The sequence below is a fragment of the Trachypithecus francoisi genome, unplaced genomic scaffold (assembly GCF_009764315.1).
Source record: "Trachypithecus francoisi isolate TF-2019V2 unplaced genomic scaffold, Tfra_2.0 Contig01440, whole genome shotgun sequence".
Taxonomy (NCBI): Eukaryota; Metazoa; Chordata; class Mammalia; order Primates; family Cercopithecidae; genus Trachypithecus; species Trachypithecus francoisi.
In genome coordinates, this window is record NW_022681431.1 from 25,824,902 (window position 1) to 25,842,770 (window position 17,869).

Here is a 17,869-nt window from a genome sequence, read left to right on the forward strand (position 1 = left end):
ACAGGATGTTGCGTCCCTCACCTTTTCCCAACAGGGCAGAGGGCAGAGATACCCCATAAAGAAAGGGTTCGGAGAAGAAAAGTTCAGGAAGACATTGCCTTCTATATCCCAGATTTGTTCAATTTCAAGAGGGCTACAAGCACAGCCCCCTCCAACACACACACACACACACCAGCCACGGGCCCAATGCAGACAAGTAACGCTGAATGGGCGCCTGCTAGAAACAGCGCTGTCGTTGGTGCTGGAAGGAATAAAAACATCCAGGCCATGGTCCCTGCTCCCAGAAGCCACCTAAGCAGTAGAGGGTGAAGTAACCTCCCAGGGCAGCCATAGGAGAGGTTCCAGGCGGCTGCTGCACAGGTAGTCCAGGTGAGCAGCATTCTGAAAAGGCAACATGGCTCCAGCTGTCGTGGCGGAGGTGGGACTGACACAGATGGGCCTTGAGGGATGATCAGGAGTTCCAGAGACACCAAGGAAGGGTGGAGACCAGGGCAGAGGAATAACAACATGAGCAGACACTGAGTGTCTGACTCACCACCCAGCTGGGGGCCTGGCACCCAGAAAGCAGATGGATCACCTGCAGTCCCCACTTATCGTTTCGTCTTTCCCCCGGGACCAGCGACCCCCACACCTGCCTTCTTTCTGTCAGTGATTCCACTGTTGCTCTCACCATCCACGCTGACACCAGCCCATCTCTGGCCCCCACACCTCCACCTTCAGTCCATCCCTCATGCCGTCACCAGATTCACCTTCCGCAAACTGCACTTTGCGCATCAGAGAGCCCCTTCAAAGTCCTGGGCCATTTCCCGTCATCAGGACGTCTGCCTCCCTCCATGAGCCCTCTAGGGTCCTAGTGATGCGGCTGTACCCCCTTTGCCCACCCAGAAGGCACTGCCGCCCCATCCTGGGTTCCGACCTGTTCCTAGCACAGACTCTTGCTGTCAGGTCATGAGTCCTCAATGAGTATCTGGTATGTGCCAGACTGTGCCTGAGCTTGACACACCTGTGCACAGACAGTTATGGCTGTGTCCTTGAGGAACACACCCTTCAGCAGAGAGGACAGGCAGTGGACAAGTCATTGTAAGTGCAGCTCATTGTAAGTGAGCAGCTGCACGAAGTGTTTTGGAGGGCACAGGATAAGGGACTGCCCAACCTAGCTGGAGGCCAGGGAGGCCTTTCCCGAAAACCACTAAGACTTAAAGGACAAGTACGGTGGCCTGAGGAAGGTGAAAGCCCTGTGTCTGTAGCCGCGTGGGCTGTGGGAGTATGTGGGGAGAGGTGGGTAAGTGAGGGGTCTGTGGAGTCCAGGGCCTGCTCTGGGAGCCCCTCTCCCACTGGGAACGCCTCCTCCTAGTCCTCCCTCCATCCCACCCGCGTCCCTCCTCCCTGTACCTGGCTTGTGTTCCCTCCGTCTGCACTTCTGTGTTCTTGTCCCCGAGCCCCCAAACCTGAGTCCTCACCATGAAGCATGACATCACTGCTCATCCAGCACTCAGGGCGGACCACCACTCGGGGCTCACATTTTCCATCATAATTTGCACCCCTCCCCCTCCAGGGTCCCCCGTTAGCCTGAGGCAGTCCTTGGCATCTCACCGCATGCCCCCAGCCCAGCACTGTGCTCTGCCTGGCAGGTGCCTAGTACACACCCTGCCACCGCTGCTGCTGCTGAGTCCCAGCTTAGCCCACCTCCCTGACACCCTGTGTGTGTCTGTGTGAACGTCCCTCTCCCCCTGTAGGTGGCTGTGGCGTGGGAAACCTGACAGAGCCAGTGGCCGTTTCGCTGCGGCACTGGGCTGAGGGAGCCGAACCTGTGGCCGCTTGGTGGAGCCAGGAGGGGCCCGGGGGTGCCGGGGGCTGGACCTCAGAGGGCTGTCAGCTCCGCTCCAGCCAGCCCAACGTCAGTGCCCTGCACTGCCAGCACTTGGGCAACGTGGCCGTGCTCATGGTTGGTGTGCCGTGGGGTGAGAGGTGGAGGGGTGCAGGGACACGCACTGGGTGGAAAATAGGGGTGGGGGTACTCTGACCACTGGGACCATGGAGAAATACAGAAAGGACAGCACCCCTATTGGGCCCCATGACTGGCGGGATGTGGGGAAATGGCCCTTTGGTCTCTCCCACCTCTCCATCTTTCAGGAGACAGGCAGGGAGGTCCGGCCTCCATGCCTATACCAGATAGATGGATCTGATGGATCAGGAACTCCCCAGCTTGGCCTTCACATCCTGCACTTTCTGAGACTAGATTTTTTTTTTTTTTTTTTTTTTTTTTGAGACAGAGTCTGGCTTTGTCGCCAGGCTGGAGTGCAGTGGCATGATCTCAGCTCACTGCAACCTCCGCCTCCTAGGTCCAAGTGATTCTCCTGAGTCAGCCTCCCAAGTAGCTGGGATTACAGGCATGTGCCACCATGCCCGGCTAATTTTTTATATTTTTAGTAGAGACAGGGTTTCACCATGTTGGCCAGGCTGGTCTCAAACTCCTGACCTCAAATGATCCGCCCGCCTCAGCCTCCCAAAGTGCTGGGATTATAGGCATGAGTCACCATGCCCAGCCCAGACCAGATTCTTACAAAGTAGAAAAAAATAATCTGGGAACCCTTCTCCTTCCTGGTCACCCCCTCCTTTGTGGCACGTGGTACCGCCACTCTCCAGTCCTGCAGGCCTGCTGCTGGTCACAGGCAGCACCTGCTCCCTCTCTCCTTATCTCTGGTCTTTCAGGCTGGGGGTGTGAAGAGTCCCCAGCAAGGCAGGACCAGAGGCAGGGAAGGGGCAGCAGTAGCTGGCTCCATGGGGCCGGCTTCCTAATAGTGGAAAGCCTGAAACTTTTCTCCCTGCCCAGATGAACTAAGCACCAAAGTGCAGGACCAAGGCTGAAGGGGCCTGGGAAGAGGAAAGCTGGCCTGGGGGCCTAGTGAAGTGTCCATGTTCCCCATGTCCTCTTTCCTGCCCTTTCCCAGGAGCTGAGCGCCTTTCCCAGGGAGGTAGGGGGTGCGGGGGCAGGGCTGCACCCTGTGGTATACCCCTGCACAGCCCTGCTGCTGCTCTGCCTCTTCGCCACCATCATCACCTACATCCTCAACCACAGGTAGGTGCTCCTGCAGGAGGGAGGGTGTGGTTGGCAGGCATGGAAGGGGCCCCCACCCTGCCCACCCCCCATCCTGTGCTCCGGTACATACTTTCAATTCCAGCTTTGCAATGGGGGAGGGACTCCGAGGCAAGTGTAGGAAACCTCCCAGCGCAGGTGCAGGGTAGGCTCACTGAGTACTTGGCAGGGGTTCTTTCCCCAGGTAGGTCCACATGACTTTCTCAGCCTCTCACCCATTTGAAGGTTCTGGGGTTGGAATCACTTTGAGGGGTTAAGGACTCCCTGCCCTGTGGCCTCGGTCACATTCCCACCCATGCACACATGCAGATATGTGCCTGCCCCCCGTGGCTCTCCCAATGGCCTGGAGACCCCATGGGCCTGACCTTGGGTTGGACGGTCATTAATTCGAGACTGTTTCCGGGCAGCTCCATCCGTGTGTCCCGGAAGGGCTGGCACATGCTGCTGAACCTGTGCTTCCACATGGCCATGACCTCTGCCGTCTTTGCGGGGGGCATCACACTCACCAATTACCAGATGGTCTGCCAGGCGGTAAGCAGGAAAAGGGGCTCGGGGGTGGTGCTTCAAGACGAGTGCTGGCACCTAGGCATAGAGTGGGGAGACGCGCTGGAAGAAAATGGCTGGTGCTCATAGGCCGCGGCTCCATGGCTTCCTCTGTAGCAGTCTTGGAAGGCAGGGATGGTGGGGCATGGAGAGTGAGAGTAGGGGTAAGAACCAGATCAGAGAGAATGGGGAGATGGGCTTCAAAGTGGAAATGGGGACCTGCAGTGATAGGGAGGTGGGGGATCAGCCAGATAGCCATATCAGGGTCATGGGAAGTCCTGCAGTGGGAGAGAACCCTGGGGTGGAGGCAGAGGGTGGCAGCAGGGATGGAAGCTTGGCGAGTGTAGGGGGAGTGGGCTGGGTAAAGTAAAAAAGCTGGGGAACGGAGGCTGGAAGCCTGGGAGGGCACCAGCAGGGCTGAGGCTCTGGGAGGGTCCAGTCGCAGCCCCCAGGTCCCCAGCCTCCATGCCTTGACCCTGCAGGTGGGCATCACCCTGCACTACTCCTCCCTGTCCACGCTGCTCTGGATGGGGGTGAAGGCGCGAGTGTTCCACAAGGAGCTCACCTGGAGGGCACCCCCTCCCCAAGAAGGAGACCCCGCCCTGCCTGCTCCCAGTCCTATGCTCCGGTACATACTTTCAATTCCAGCTTTGCAATTGAGGAGGGACTCCAAGGCAGGCGTAGGAAACCTCCCAGGGTGGGTGAAGGGTGGGTTCAAGGTCCCTGGGAGATCACTCTCCAAAGACAGGAGAGGCTAGGCCCTAGACTCAGCAGGTCCCACAAGACCATGCAGTAGGGGACATCCTGCGGGCTTCTGAGGCATGACAAAGCCAGGGAAGGAGATGACTTCAGATGTCATAGCAAGGATCCTGGGAACCTGAGTGGCACCTCCAGCTTCTGCACTGTTTAGGGTGAGAGAGCAATTCTGGCCTTTGCCCCTTAGAACAGTCATGGCCAAGTCCAAGTAGTCCCTGAAGGGACCTTGCATCCCTGGCAAAAAATTCTGACAATTTAAAGGGGAAAAACGATGGGACAGACACCAAGGAAAGGGCTCTGAACACCCGGTTCTTCCCTTCCCTTTCCCCACCTCTGGGACCTCCAATCCCTCATTCCCTCCAGGTTCTATTTGATAGCTGGAGGGATTCCACTCATTATCTGTGGCATCACGGCTGCAGTCAACATCCACAACTACCGGGACCACAGCCCCTAGTGAGCACCCCTCCCTCCTGCCCCAAGCCCACCTACCTAACACCGGATGCCTTCCACTCCACTGGCAGGGCCACCTGCCAGGTCCACCCAACCATAACCCAACCCAAGCCCATGCATGCTGACCAAGCCATCCTTGTCTCTGCACTCACCATATCCTGTCTCCCCGACCACCCTGGCCCCCAGCCCCACCCCGGCCATGCCCTCTGGCCTCATCACTGCTTCTGTGTCTCCTGCAGCTGCTGGCTGGTGTGGCGTCCAAGTCTTGGCGCCTTCTACATCCCGGTGGCTTTGATTCTGCTCATCACCTGGATCTATTTCCTGTGCGCAGGGCTGCGCTTACGGGGTCCTCTGGCGCAGAGGCCGAAGGGAGGCAACAGCAGGGCCTCCTTGGAGGCAGGGGAGGAGCTGAGGGGTTCTACCAGGCTCAGGGGCAGCGGCCCCCTCCTGAGTGACTCAGGTTCCCTTCTTGCTACTGGGAGCGGGCGAGTGGGGACGCCCGGGCCCCCGGAGGATGGTGACAGCCTCTATTCTCCGGGAGTCCAGCTAGGAGCGCTGGTGACCACGCACTTCCTGTACTTGGCCATGTGGGCCTGCGGGGCTCTGGCCGTGTCCCAGCGCTGGCTGCCCCGGGTGGTGTGCAGCTGCTTGTACGGAGCGGCAGCCTCCGCTCTGGGCCTCTTCGTCTTCACCCACCACTGTGCCAGGAGGAGGGACGTGAGAGCCTCGTGGCGCGCCTGCTGCCCCCCTGCCTCTCCCTCGGCCCCCCACGCCCTGCCCCGGGCCCTGCCGGCCGCCGCGGAGGACGGTTCCCCGGTGTTCGGGGAGGCGCCCCCCTCCCTCAAGTCCTCTCTGAGCGGCAGCAGCTGCCACCCGCTGGCTCTGAGCCCCTGCAAGCTTACCAACCTGCAGCTAGCCCAGAGTCAGGTGTGCGAGGCGGGGGCGGCGGCCCACGGGGAAGAAGAGCCGGAGCCCGCGGGCCCCCGGGGAAGCCTCGGGCCCCGCCACCCCAACAACGTGCACCATGCGCGTCGGGCGCACAAGGGCCGGGCCAAGGGGCACCGCGCCGGGGAGGCCGGCGGCAAGAACCGGCTCAAGGCTCTGCGCGGCGGCGCGGCGGGGGCGCCCGAGCTGCTGTCCAGCGAGAGCGGCAGCCTGCACAACAGCCCCACCGACAGCTACCTGGGCAGCAGCCGCAACAGCCCGGGCGCCGGCCTGCAGCTGGAAGGTGAACCCATGCTCACGCCGTCCGAAGGCAGCGACACCAGCGCCGCGCCGCTTTCTGAGGCTGGCCGGCCAGGCCAGCGCCGCAGCGCCAGCCGCGACAGTCTCAAGGGCGGCGGCGCGCTGGAGAAGGAGAGCAAGCGCCGCTCGTACCCGCTCAACGCTGCCAGCCTGAACGGCGTCCCCAAGGGGGGCAAGTACGACGATGTCACCATGATGGGCGCGGAGGTGGCCAGCGGCGGCTGCATGAAGACCGGACTCTGGAAGAGCGAGACCACCGTCTAGGGTGGGGCGGACGATGCGGTAAACGGGCTGGCTACGTGGCTCAGGGCCCTCGAAGGCGTCTGCGTCTGCGTAGTAGCAGCTTGGAGGTGGAGGAGCCGATGGCTGGGGGAAGCCCACAGGCAGATGTTCCCCCACTTGCCTAGAGGGCATCCCTCTGGGGTAGCGACAGACAATCCCGGAAACACGCATAATACATCTCCGTCCAGCCCGGGGCAGTCTGGACTGTCGGTGCCCTCCCAGGAAGGGAGAAGGCCTCCGTCTGTGTGAAAGGGCACAGCACAGCCCAGGTGGACCCTCCCCAAGTACTCCCACCCCCACCTACTGTCCATGTGGCCTCACTGGGGGCCATCAGCCTCACCAGCAAAGCAGAGATGAGAGCGTGGGAACTGTGTCCATTCCTCCCTGCCCTCTACTGATTTCAGCCCAGCCCCTGCCTAGATCCTAAGTCCCTTTTCCTCCGGGGTTTGGCTGGCACGACAGCCAGCCCAGCACATGAAGCAGGTGATACAAAGTCACAAGGTGCTGCTTTTCAGATCAACTATGCAAGAGGGGAGGGCGGGGCCATGTGAAAGGCAACTCTAGACATCAACCAGTCCTGGGGGAGGGGAGTGGGAACTGGGCACAACTAGGAACAAACTCACCATTCTCACAGGAGTAGTACTTAAACCAGACAGCAGGGTTCAGAGGTGGCACACCGGGACAAAGCCGAGGCCCTGCACCTCAACAGCTGACTGCCAGGTGCCTGTGGGTGAACTGAGGGGAGTAGAGGGAGCGGGCAGGTGGAACAGGGGCAGAATCTAGTCGTGCCCTAAAGCTAGTCCTGTAAACAGTGGCGCCCCCATAAAGATGCAGGTGGTGTTTGGAGAAGCAGTTACTTTTCAGTTACAAGACCCATCTCCCCAGTCTCAGCCTTACAACACCAAGAGACTAAGGAAGAGCACTTCCTTGCCTCCATGAGGCCAGATGGAAGAACCATCCCAATCATTTGATCTCCAGCTCCATAGTAGAGAGAAACCTACAAAATGTCAAACCAGCTTCCTGACTCCCAGGAGCTCAAGCCAAGCCCAGAGGCAGTGGCTGGGGTCCCTGCAGATCATGAGGGGCCTATGCCTTTACTACTCTTAAACACCAGCACCCATCTTTTCCCCAACCTAAAATCAACCACCAGCATTTCACTACAGGACCAAATGGAAACAGAGGGAACCCTGGGTCTTGGGAAGAGCAACAGGAAACCAAGGTCTGACCGAGGTTCCCTCCCAGTCTTCACATCACCCTGGCCTGATCACCAAGGTGACAGAGGACACAGGGGAGGGGAAAACCCACACACACTCCTTCGGATGGGTCCTGTTATTTATGCTTGCTGCACAGACATATTAGAAGAAAAAAAAAGCTTTGTATTATTCTTCCACATATGCTGGCTGCTGTTTACACACCCTGCCAATGCCTTAGCACTGGAGAGCTTTTTGCAATACGCTGGGGAAAGGGGAGGGAGGGAATGAAAGTGCCAAAGAAAACATGTTTTTAAGAGCTCGGGTTTTATACAATAGAATGTTTTCTAGCAGATGCCTCTTGTTTTAATATATTAAAATTTTGCAAAGCCCTTTGAGCTACTGCCTTAGTCTACCCACTGTCCTTTTTTTATGAGGTACAGGATCTCATGACACCACACACACAAACCCACCAATGCCTGTGAATGGACGTAGGGCCAGGAATTCCCCAGTTTCCACTCCTCTGAAGGGTGATACTGCTGGGAATGCCAACTGCTCCACAAGCAGAGGGACACCCCCTCAGGCCTGCAGGAGGAGTAGCAGCAGTGTGTCCAATTCAAACCGGCAGCAGAGAGCCTTGACATTTTCCCATCCATCCATGAGGACAGCCATCTCACAAAACATGGACATAGGCAACTTGCTCTCCCACACCAAGGGATGGGAGTCTCTCCTACCTACAGTCATCCCTGCACTCCTGACTTTACTCCAGGACCCAGGGTCCAACGAATGGCAGAGCCCATCTTGGTTCCTTGAAACAAGAAAGGCAATACCTATGGACTTGTGTACACTTCCATCCTTGGTTATGACAGGACTGTTACCAAGCTGTCAGAACAGGCTGAAGTGCTCCCAATGGATATCCATCAGGGAGGGTTAGGGACACTCGTGGCAGCCTGTCTAGCAGCCTGGGCTCTCTGAAAGTCCCTAACTTCCTGAGGGGTACGCAAATACTGTTCTATTTCACTATCAGAAATGTTCTCATCTCCAGTGACAGTGGAGACAGGCGGTGCAGGGCAGATCCGCTTCGGGGGCTTCAACATGCAGGGTGGCAGGAGAAGGGCAGGACTGGCTGGCCGCTTCCCCTGGGGCAAACCTAAGGAATTATTTCCCACCTCCCCTTCTCTCTGCCCCTGTCCCCACGCCGGTGGCTCCTTCCCTCGGGTCTCCACTTCTGCTGTCCCATCCCGAAAGGCCAAGCGGACCAGTGAGTGGCGGTGCTGGAGAAGGTCACCGATGTGCTTCACCACAGACCGTCTGTCAAGTCTCAGAACTCGTAACCAGGCCAGCTGCTCAGCCATCCGCAGCAGCACAGCCAGAAGCTCCTGCAGGCGGGAGGACGCGGGGTAGGGCAGGTCCACATTTGCCAATTTACAAAATCGGGCAAGGGAACATGAAAGCCGATCTGCAGGCTGCAGCGACTGCCAAGCCAGGAAAGTCGCGGCAGTGATGACAGGCAAGGGATGCCGCCCAGTCACCAGCCACGTCTCGTTTGCCAGCTCCACCAACTGCAATGTTCGAGACAGCATCTTCTCTTTGTCTTCCACGTATTTGGCTGGCACAGAAGGTGAAGCCTGGAACAGTTTGAAGCTGAAACAACCAAAATGAGAGTTGGATCTTAATGATACAGGGGCTGCTCTCCCACGGTGAGGAAAGGCAGCCCACTCAAGATGGGGAAGCTATTCTGCCCTCAGGAATACTCAAGCTCACTGGGCAGCAAGTTAATAAAGGCAGTGAGAGAAAACAGGGCATCTTCCGCTCGTTAGGGGAAGGCGGAGGGATGCAGGAGAGCACAAACATTTATTGGGCGCCTCCCAGTCGCCATTATTCTGAGTGCTTTACAACGTTCTCATTTAATCTACACCATCTTATGTGCATGTATAGTTGAAAAACTTTCCCATAGTCATCCAGCCAAGCAGTAACCAAGCTTCAGATACAAGGCTATTTGACACCAACAGCCTCTGCTTTTAACGTTGTTTATCAGAAAAAAGAAAAGAACATAGCTACTTCAAACAAGAAAAGAGCCAGGCACAGTGCTCATGCCTGTTAATACCTGCATTTTGGGAGGATCAGGTGGGCAGATCGCTTGAGCCCAGGAATTCCAGGCTGCAGTGAGCTATGATGGCGCCACTGCACTCCAGGCTGGGTGACAGAATGAGACCCTGTCTTTAAAAAAACTAGAGGCCGGGCGCGGTGGCTCAAGCCTGTAATCCCAGCACTTTGGGAGGCCAAGACGGGTGGATCACGAGGTCAGGAGATCGAGACCATCCTGGCTAACACAGTGAAACCCCGTCTCTACTAAAAATACAAAAAACTAGCCGGGCGAGGTGGCGGGCGCCTGTAGTCCCAGCTACTCCGGAGGCTGAGACAGGAGAATGGCGTGAACCCGGGAGGCGGAGCTTGCAGTGAGCTGAGATCTGGCCACTGCACTCCAGCCTGGGCGACAGAGCAAGACTCCGTCTCAAAAAAAAAAATAAAATAAAATAAAAAATAAAAAAACTAGAAAAGGCTTAGCTTCTAAGCCCAGTTCTGACATTAACTAATATCCTTTCAGCTTCCTCTGCAGATGATCCTGCTCAGACGGAGCTGGGCATTCAGCCACAAAGGCCATGGCACAGCACAACTATAGGAACTGCCACGCACAGAGCACATAACATGAGTGGCGCAACTCAACAGCCCTGTGCCAAGGCTCAGACCTATTTTCCCCATGTCATTAGGTTGCTGTGAGGGCAAAGGGGTTTGACAATTATAGCATTCTTTGGCAGGGTGCAGTGGCTCACGCTTGTAATCCCAGCACTTCGGGAGGCTGAGATGGGTGGATCGCTTGAGCCTAGGAGTTCAAGACCAGCCTGGGCAACATGGCAAAACCCCATCTCTACTAAAAACAAAAAATTAGCCAGGCAAGGTGGCACGCACCTGTATAGTCCCAGCTACTTGGGAGGCTAAGGCACAAAAATCACTTGAACCCGGGAGGTGGAGGTTGCAGTGAGCCAAAATCATGACACTACACTCCAGCCTGGGCAACACAGCAAGACTTGGTCTCAAAAAAAAAAAAAAAGAAAGAAAATTAAAGCATTATAAAAATGTAAAACAACATTAACCTTATTAGTACAAGTATAAACTAAAGATCTTTCTCCCACATCCTTTTACATGGGCTTTGGTCAAAAAGAGATGGCCAAGGCCAGGTGCGGTGGCTCACATCTGTAATCCCAGCACTTTGGGAAGCCAAGGCGGGTGGATCACCTGAAGTCAGGAGTTTGAGATCAGCCTGGCCAACATGGTGAAACCCTGTCTCTACTAAAAATGCAAAAAAAAAAAAAAAAAAAAAGAAAGAAAAATTAGCCGGGCATGGTGGCAGGCACCTGTAATCCCAGCTACTCTGGAGGCTGAGGTAGGAGAATAGCTTGAACCCAGGAGGTGGAGGTTGCAGGGAGCTGAGATCACACCACTGCACTCCAGCCTGGGTGACAAGAGTAAGACTCCGTTTCAAGAAAAAACAAAAAAAGGGCCGGGCGCAGTGGCTCAAGCCTGTAATCCCAGCACTTTGGGAGGCCGAGACGGGCGGATCACGAGGTCAGGAGATCGAGACCATCCTGGCTAACATGGTGAAACCCCGTCTCTACTAAAAAATACAAAAAACTAGCCGGGCGCGGTGGCGGGCGCCTGTAGTCCCAGCTACTCGGGAGGCTGAGGCAGGAGAATGGCGTGAACCCAGGAGGCGGAGCTTGCAGTGAGCTGAGATCTGGCCACAGCACTCCAGCCTGGGTGGCAGAGCGAGACTCCGTCTCAAAAAAAAAAAAAAAAAAAAAAAAAGAGATGGCCAAAGGTCAAAGGATTCAGGTCTAAGGACCCATTCCATCCCATCCTACTGTCTCCCACCAGGAAGGTACCTGCTGCAATAGGTCTTCACCAGTTCTGCCAAGCACAGAGATGGCACATCCAGTCCCAGGAGCTTTACTATCTGCATGTAAATGCTAGAAAACACATCCAAATCTGCATACAACAGCGTGCAGATGGCTCCCATTGTTAGGGGCCAGTTATGCTGTCGGCAGGTGATTAAGACGCAGCACCCAACCAACACCTCCTTCTTTTGCAGCCTGGCCGCTCGGATGCCAGAGTGCCGGTATGCCTGTTGGTAGTAGGCAACCGCGGTGTCCTCAAATGTTGGTGGCAACTGCAGAACTCGACAAAGGTCTCTCACTCGGCGGAGACCTAGGAAAAACCCACAGCAAGAGTTAGAGGGGTCAAAGGAGCTATCATGCACCTCCTAGAAAATTCTGCTAGGACTTATTTAGATCTGCTAAACTTGCCTCAGATATCAGACGCACAAAATATGTACCTTTCTGCATAGACAGGAGTGACACTTGGGATAACAAGTGTGCACCACCAGGCCCAACTAATTTTTGTATTTTTAGTAGAGACGGGGTTTCACCATGTTGGCCAGGCTGGTCTTGAACTCCTGACCTCAAGCGATCTGCCCGTCTCAGCCTCCCAAAGTCTGGGATTACAGGTGTCAGCCACCATCCCCATTTTAAATTCCTAATTACCATTCTCTTCTACTCTACCTCACACCAGCAATGCTGAAAATAGGAAAAGTGAAAAGCTGGACTAGGCCACCAGGATAGTTTTCTTTTTTTAATTATTTTTTTTTTGAGACAGAGTGTCACTTTGTCACCCAGGCTACAGTGCAGTGGAACAATCTCGGCTCACTGCAACCTCTACCTCCCAGGTCCAAGTGATTCTCCTGCCTCAGCCTCCCAAGTAGCTGGGACTACAGGTACGAGCCACCATGCCCGGCTAATTTTTGTATTTTTAGTAGAGATGGGGTTTTGCTATGTTTGCCAGGCTGGTCTCAAACTCCTGACCTCAGGTGATCCACCTGCCTTGGCCTCCCAAAGTGCTGAGATTACAGGCGTGAGCCACAGCACCCAGCCTAGGATAGTTTTCTTTAAAGCCACTGTGTTGTAAAAAGTCAATTCTCACCTCGTTGCTGGCTGCGACTAACTTGTTCATTTTCTCCTGTGCTTCGGGAATACGTTACCTCTGTAAAATAATAAACAACAAATAGTGTGCTTAGCCTTTATGCATCAGACCCCTGCCCTCCCACCACACAAAACCAGGACGCAGAATTCAAATCATTGAGCATCTGCTGCTGCACAGTTAAAGGCCCCATCTGATTTTCTGTCTACAAGCGGTTCCGAATACACAGAGACTGGGAAAGGTTAGGACTGCACTAAAGCAGCTCCAAGTGTTCCAAATTTCCAGTCATCCTTCCAGTACATTCCATACAGGCAATTTTTCTAGTAGCAGATTTTTTTTTGTTGTTTAAGGAGTTTCCCTCTATAGCCCAGGCTGGAGTGCAGTGGTGCAATCATAGCTCATGGCAGCCTTCAATTCCCAGGCTCAAGTAGGCCTCCTAACTCAGACTCCTGGGTAGCTGGGATTACAGGTGTATGCCACCACACCTGGCTAAATTTTTAATTTTTTTTTTTTAGGCAAGTGTCTCGTTACGTTGCCCAGGCTGGTCTTGAACTCCTAGACTCAAGCATTCCTCTCGGCTCTGCCTCCCAAAGCGCTGGGATTACAGGCTTAAGCCACTCCACCCAGACAATGGCTGCAGATTTTGAGGGCTGCACTGGTCAGAAACTTGGAAAGCAAAGAAATGTTTTTCCAGTTTGTGCTTAAAACTATCTCAGGGTAATAATACATGCTATAATCATATCGGCAATCCTTCCACAATGACCAGACATGGCAAGATGAGTGGAACTTTCTGTTTCACTTACTCAACATTTATTACCCGCACCATCTATGTCCTATACTAAGTGCTAGGAAAACACAGATGAATGGCAGCCCCCACCTCCTTCGGCTCCCTCGCTCACTTTAGGTCATTTTCTCTCATATTAGGAGTGCGCGTTGCAGTTAGGAGTATGGGAGGGAGCGGGGAGACAAAAGGAATCTGATGTTAATCCCTCCACCGCCCCAGGCTATCCCCAGGGCCACAAGTACCTCGGAGATTGCCCTCGTCGCTGAAGGTAGTGGTAAGGATCCCCTCGGTGACCACGCAGCCGCAGTCGGAGCACACCAGCTGGCTCTGCGAATAGTGTGAGTCTTCCACCAGCTCCGTGGAGCCGCAGTCAGGGCAGCGGCCTCTGCCTGGCATTTCACAACCGGCCCCAAAGCTGCGGAAGCCTTCGGAGACTCCTACGTCTGCAACAGCAAGCGTGCGGCAGCAATAAGTAGGAGGGGACCCTTCAGAGGGTTGCACCCTCGTCTTCCGGCCAGCGCGACGGCGGGATAGGCGGTTTCCTCCGCGGGGAGGCTGAGCGCCACTTCCGGTCCGTTCCTCCGCGGGCTCGGGTAGAAACGTGAGTTAGGAGAGGAGGTTCCTGGTCTGAACTGTAGCTCTCTGGTTTCTCTGCTCTGTGTAGTTAGTTTTTGGGACCCAGACTGGGGCTTGAATTTGGGTAAGTTTCTGCCTACATGGACACGTGGACACGTATAATAGACAGGAGATTGTTGTCACCCCTGAACAACCCTCCTTTTAAAGTCCTAAGGGAATCGCAGGTTGGTAATGAATGTCTGATTTGGCCATAGAAGAAAGTATATTTTTTAAAGGGAGAGTAGTGGAGAGAGAGCGAGAGCAGGAAACTGTGTTCTGCTTTCCAGAGCTGCTTCCTAAAGCAGGTACATTCCTCTCTTTACCTCCTGTTTTTCTCAACTGTAAAATGAGGAAGTTGAAATAAAATCCAGAGTGGCAAACCCAAATGCTTTTGGAGGCTAGGCAGGAATGTCTAAAGGAGTTTGGAGTGAAGGAATGTGGAGTGATGGAGCTTTTGGCAACCTGGAGGAGTGCAAGCACGCAGATTCAGATATTTTTTTTAAAAAAACCTTGAGCTAGCCGGGCGTGGTGGCTCACGCCTGTAATCCCAGCACTTTGGGAGGCCGATGCAGGTGGATCACCTGAGCTCGGGAGTTTGAGACCAGCCTGGGGAACATGGTGAAATCCCGTCTCTACTGAAAATACACAAAAATTAGCTGGGCGTGTTGGTGCACGTCTCTAATCCCAGCTACTCGGGAGGCCGACGCAGGAGAATCGCTTGAACCCAGGAGGCGCACGTTGCAGTGAGCCATCGCGCCACTGCACTCCAGCCTGGGTGGCAGAGCGAGACTCCGTCTCAAACAAAACAAAACAGACGTTTATGAAGTGCCAGTCCCTTCTTTTCCACACCTAGTTTTTAACGCGTGATATCCAAACCTAAAGACACCATCCCTAAGAGACTGCTTTCTCAGAGTGTGAGAATCACTACTCCTTTTCAAAGACATCCCATCCATTCCCATGGGGCTTGATCACATTGGAGGGCCAAGGAACACAATTAATACCCAAGGGTCCTTTCCCTTCAATTTGAATTACTTTAGTATCATAACAGAAGGGGGCTTCAGCACATTAATAATGGTGGGCTTTGGCAGTCCAAGCCCCCCACCCTTTTCTAGACCTCCCCACTAGTGTGAGATATAGGATGAGAGTTTATTTCTGGCTGTCTGACTGTTAAATATTAAGATACATTTGCACATGTGCACGCGCACACACACACCACTCAGAGACATGCATTAGTTTTAGACAGTGTGGTTGACATTCTTACTTGGACGAAGAAGGTGTCCCTAAAAGCGACATAAGTTGCCCTGGGAACAGTTCCTTGCATGATCACACAGCAGAGCATCAGACTCCCCTCATCCCCAGTTGTGTGCAGATCTTGAACCTACCTCCACTTTTTTTTTAAGCGTGACTTTACAGAGCCCATCTACCTATGACAAAAGCCTTGAAATTCTGCCTGACCCAACCTGATTGATTGTAAAGTGGAAAAGCAGTTTTATGATCCTGTAGCCAGCCATGGAAGGAGAAAGCTTGTTGTCTTTCCCAGTCACACGTGTGGTGTGTACTTACTGGGAGCCTAGGAGAGCCTGGTCCTCAGGCACACACAGGCTGGGAGGTGGCAGGGTGCAGGCCAGAAGATGGCGCCCTCTGCTAAGATGTGTACGTTTGGGGTTCTGCACTTTCTCAGAAGTCCATTTATTTGGGAAATGTATTTGCCTTGCTCCAGGAAATCTAGACAGACGTGGAAATCATCCTTGGTGCCCTCTCCACTGCTCCCAACTCATCTAAGAGTTACCATTATTCATGGTAGTGATTATCTTATTTATTTATTTATTTATTTAAGACAGAGTCTCGCTCTGTCACCCAGGCTGGAGTGCAGTGGCACAGTCTCAGCTCACTACAGCCTCTACCTCCTGGGTTCAAGCGATTCCCCTGCCTCAGCCTCCCGAGTAGCTGGGACCACATGCGCCCACCACCATGCCTGGCTAGTTTTTGTATTTTTAGTAGAGACGGGGTTCACCATGTTGGCCAGGCTGGTCTCAAACTTCAGAGCTCAGGTGATCTGCCCACCTTGGCCTCCCAAAGTACTAGGATTACAAGCGTGAGCCACCACGCCTGGCAGTGATTATCTTTTTAACAGATGCCCCAAGTGCTCAGGGTGGGCTTGGCCAGAGCAGAAAGCTAGTCATAGGGAGGCCATTGAACAGCAGCCCAGCTGTGGTCCAGATGTGTAATGCTGATGTTGAGGCCAGAGTTCTTTCTAGAGGGTACAGTAGAGGAAGGCACTGAGAAAGAGGAGGATCTGGCACCTGAATGAAGTCCTTGGTGCATCCTCCCTCCTTTGGCTGTGTACATTCTAGTTCGTTGTTTGACTTTCTCTTTGGATGGAAGTCTCTGTGGGAACAATCTGGCTTTCTCATCCTTGTGTCCCCAGGAGTACCTCCTAAAGTGAAGGCTGGCATTCAGTAAAGAGGAGTTCAACTCCTGTGAATTCCTGTCCTAGGTGGGCCTGTCCAAAGCACCAAACTGGCCGGGCATGTGGCTCATGACTGTAACTCTAACACTGTGGGAGTCTGATGTGGGAAGATAGCTTGAGGCCAGGAGTTCAAGACTGTCCTGGGCAACAAAGTGAGACCCCGCCCCCTCTCAAAAAAAAAAAAAAAATAGCAGGGTATAGTGGTGTGTACTTGTAGTCCCAGCTACTCGGGAGGCTAAGGCAGGCGGATCACTTGAGCCCAGGAGTTAAGAGGCTGCCATGAGCTATGATTGCACTACTGTACTCCAGCCTGGGTAACAGAGTGAGACCCTGACTCTAAAAAAAAAAAAAAAAAAAAAAAGATGAAGAAGAAGGAGCACCACATAGACCCAGTTCCTCCGAAGCAGGCCCATTTCTATCTAGAGCAAGTGACTGCTGAAAGCGGGTTGCTATCCAGGCCTGCCTTCTAGCCTCAGCCTTGGGCTCCTCTCAGCTTAGCTGACGATGCTTTGCAACCCCGACCCAGTTTCACCGAGCCCTGAGTACAGCTCGCACTGTGGCACTGGGCCTGGCAGTCGCCTCAGGCCTTGGAGCCTTTCTGACTGGACTTCCTTCCCAACGCTCTTTAGTGGGCACTTCCCGATGACATAGCCTCAGGGCAGAGCATGGCCAGGGCTTCCCAAATCTCTGTGCCAAGCACCTTTCCTCACTCATATGCAGCTTCCCCTCTGCATAGTTTAGTCTGCCCCTCCCAGCCACTTCTCTCCGGGCTAAGGATTCACATGTTCAATTTCTTGAACTCCTAGGAACAAAGGCATCTGGTAACTCCAGGAAGGTGGTCATAGCACAGACCTGGTGCACTGCGTAGGCCAGGGCAACCTGACCTGGAACTCCTCTCTGCTGGGAGGCTGAGGCTCATCTGGCCTTATGGAAAGTCCTGAGAGAGGATTGAGTCATATGGCCTCCACTTTCCATGCCCGCCCCACTCCTCCACAATTCCAAGTGAATGATAGAATGTTACATTCCTGCCCCTCAAAGTGATCCTAGCCTACGGGTTGACAAACTTATTCTTCTCTATTTTCTAAAAATATTTTTAATTTAAAAACTTTTTTTTTTTTTTTTTTTGAGACGGAGTCTTGCTCTGTCGCCGGGGCTGGAGTGCAGTGGTCGGATCTCAGCTCACTGCAAGCTCCGCCTTTTTTTTTTAGAAACAGGATCTCACTATGTTGCCCAGGCTGGTCTCAGACTCCTGGGCTCAGACAGTCCTCCTGCCTCGGCCTCCTGAAATGCTGGATTTACAGGCATGGGGCCACCACACCCAGCCATCAGACTTACCTGGCCATCAGACTTTTTCTATAAAAGGTCAGATAGTAAATATTTTGGGTTTTTCGAACAACAGATAC

General features: G+C 54.1%; 2 protein-coding genes across 3 annotated transcripts in view; one reads left to right on the forward strand and one right to left on the reverse strand.

Moving 5' to 3' along the window:
• The window catches only part of ADGRA2 (adhesion G protein-coupled receptor A2), a 46,536-nt gene extending 38,567 nt beyond the window's left edge, over positions 1-7,969 (forward strand). For both annotated transcript variants that reach the window (XM_033230910.1, XM_033230921.1), the window contains 6 exons: positions 1,737-1,945; positions 2,952-3,079; positions 3,505-3,628; positions 4,123-4,268; positions 4,760-4,849; positions 5,086-7,969. In XM_033230910.1, the coding sequence (XP_033086801.1) occupies positions 1,737-1,945; positions 2,952-3,079; positions 3,505-3,628; positions 4,123-4,268; positions 4,760-4,849; positions 5,086-6,355 (1,967 nt within the window). In that variant the 3' untranslated portion in view covers positions 6,356-7,969. The remainder of the gene's footprint in view (positions 1-1,736; positions 1,946-2,951; positions 3,080-3,504; positions 3,629-4,122; positions 4,269-4,759; positions 4,850-5,085) is intronic.
• Positions 7,872-14,528, reverse strand: BRF2 (BRF2 RNA polymerase III transcription initiation factor subunit). Its single transcript, XM_033230933.1, has 4 exons — positions 13,624-14,528; positions 12,601-12,660; positions 11,508-11,829; positions 7,872-9,207 (listed from the first exon to the last, which is right to left on the reverse strand). Exons 1-4 carry the CDS (start codon positions 13,775-13,777, stop codon positions 8,484-8,486), a joined length of 1,260 nt encoding a protein of 419 aa, XP_033086824.1. The 5' UTR covers positions 13,778-14,528; the 3' UTR covers positions 7,872-8,483.
• Positions 14,529-17,869: the final 3,341 nt, after the last annotated feature.

What these genes read in the sequence shown, in the direction of transcription:
- BRF2 (XM_033230933.1), bottom strand. Translation starts at nt 13,777, where the DNA reads ATGCCAGGCAGAGGCCGCTGCCCTGACTGCGGCTCCACGGAGCTGGTG. An exon ending in TAGTCGCAGCCAGCAACGAG is followed by an intron (nt 11,830 to 12,600) that starts GTGAGAATTGAC and finishes GGTTTTTCCTAG; the next exon opens with GTCTCCGCCGAGTGAGAGAC. An exon ending in GTGAAGACCTATTGCAGCAG is followed by an intron (nt 9,208 to 11,507) that starts GTACCTTCCTGG and finishes TGGTTGTTTCAG; the next exon opens with CTTCAAACTGTTCCAGGCTT.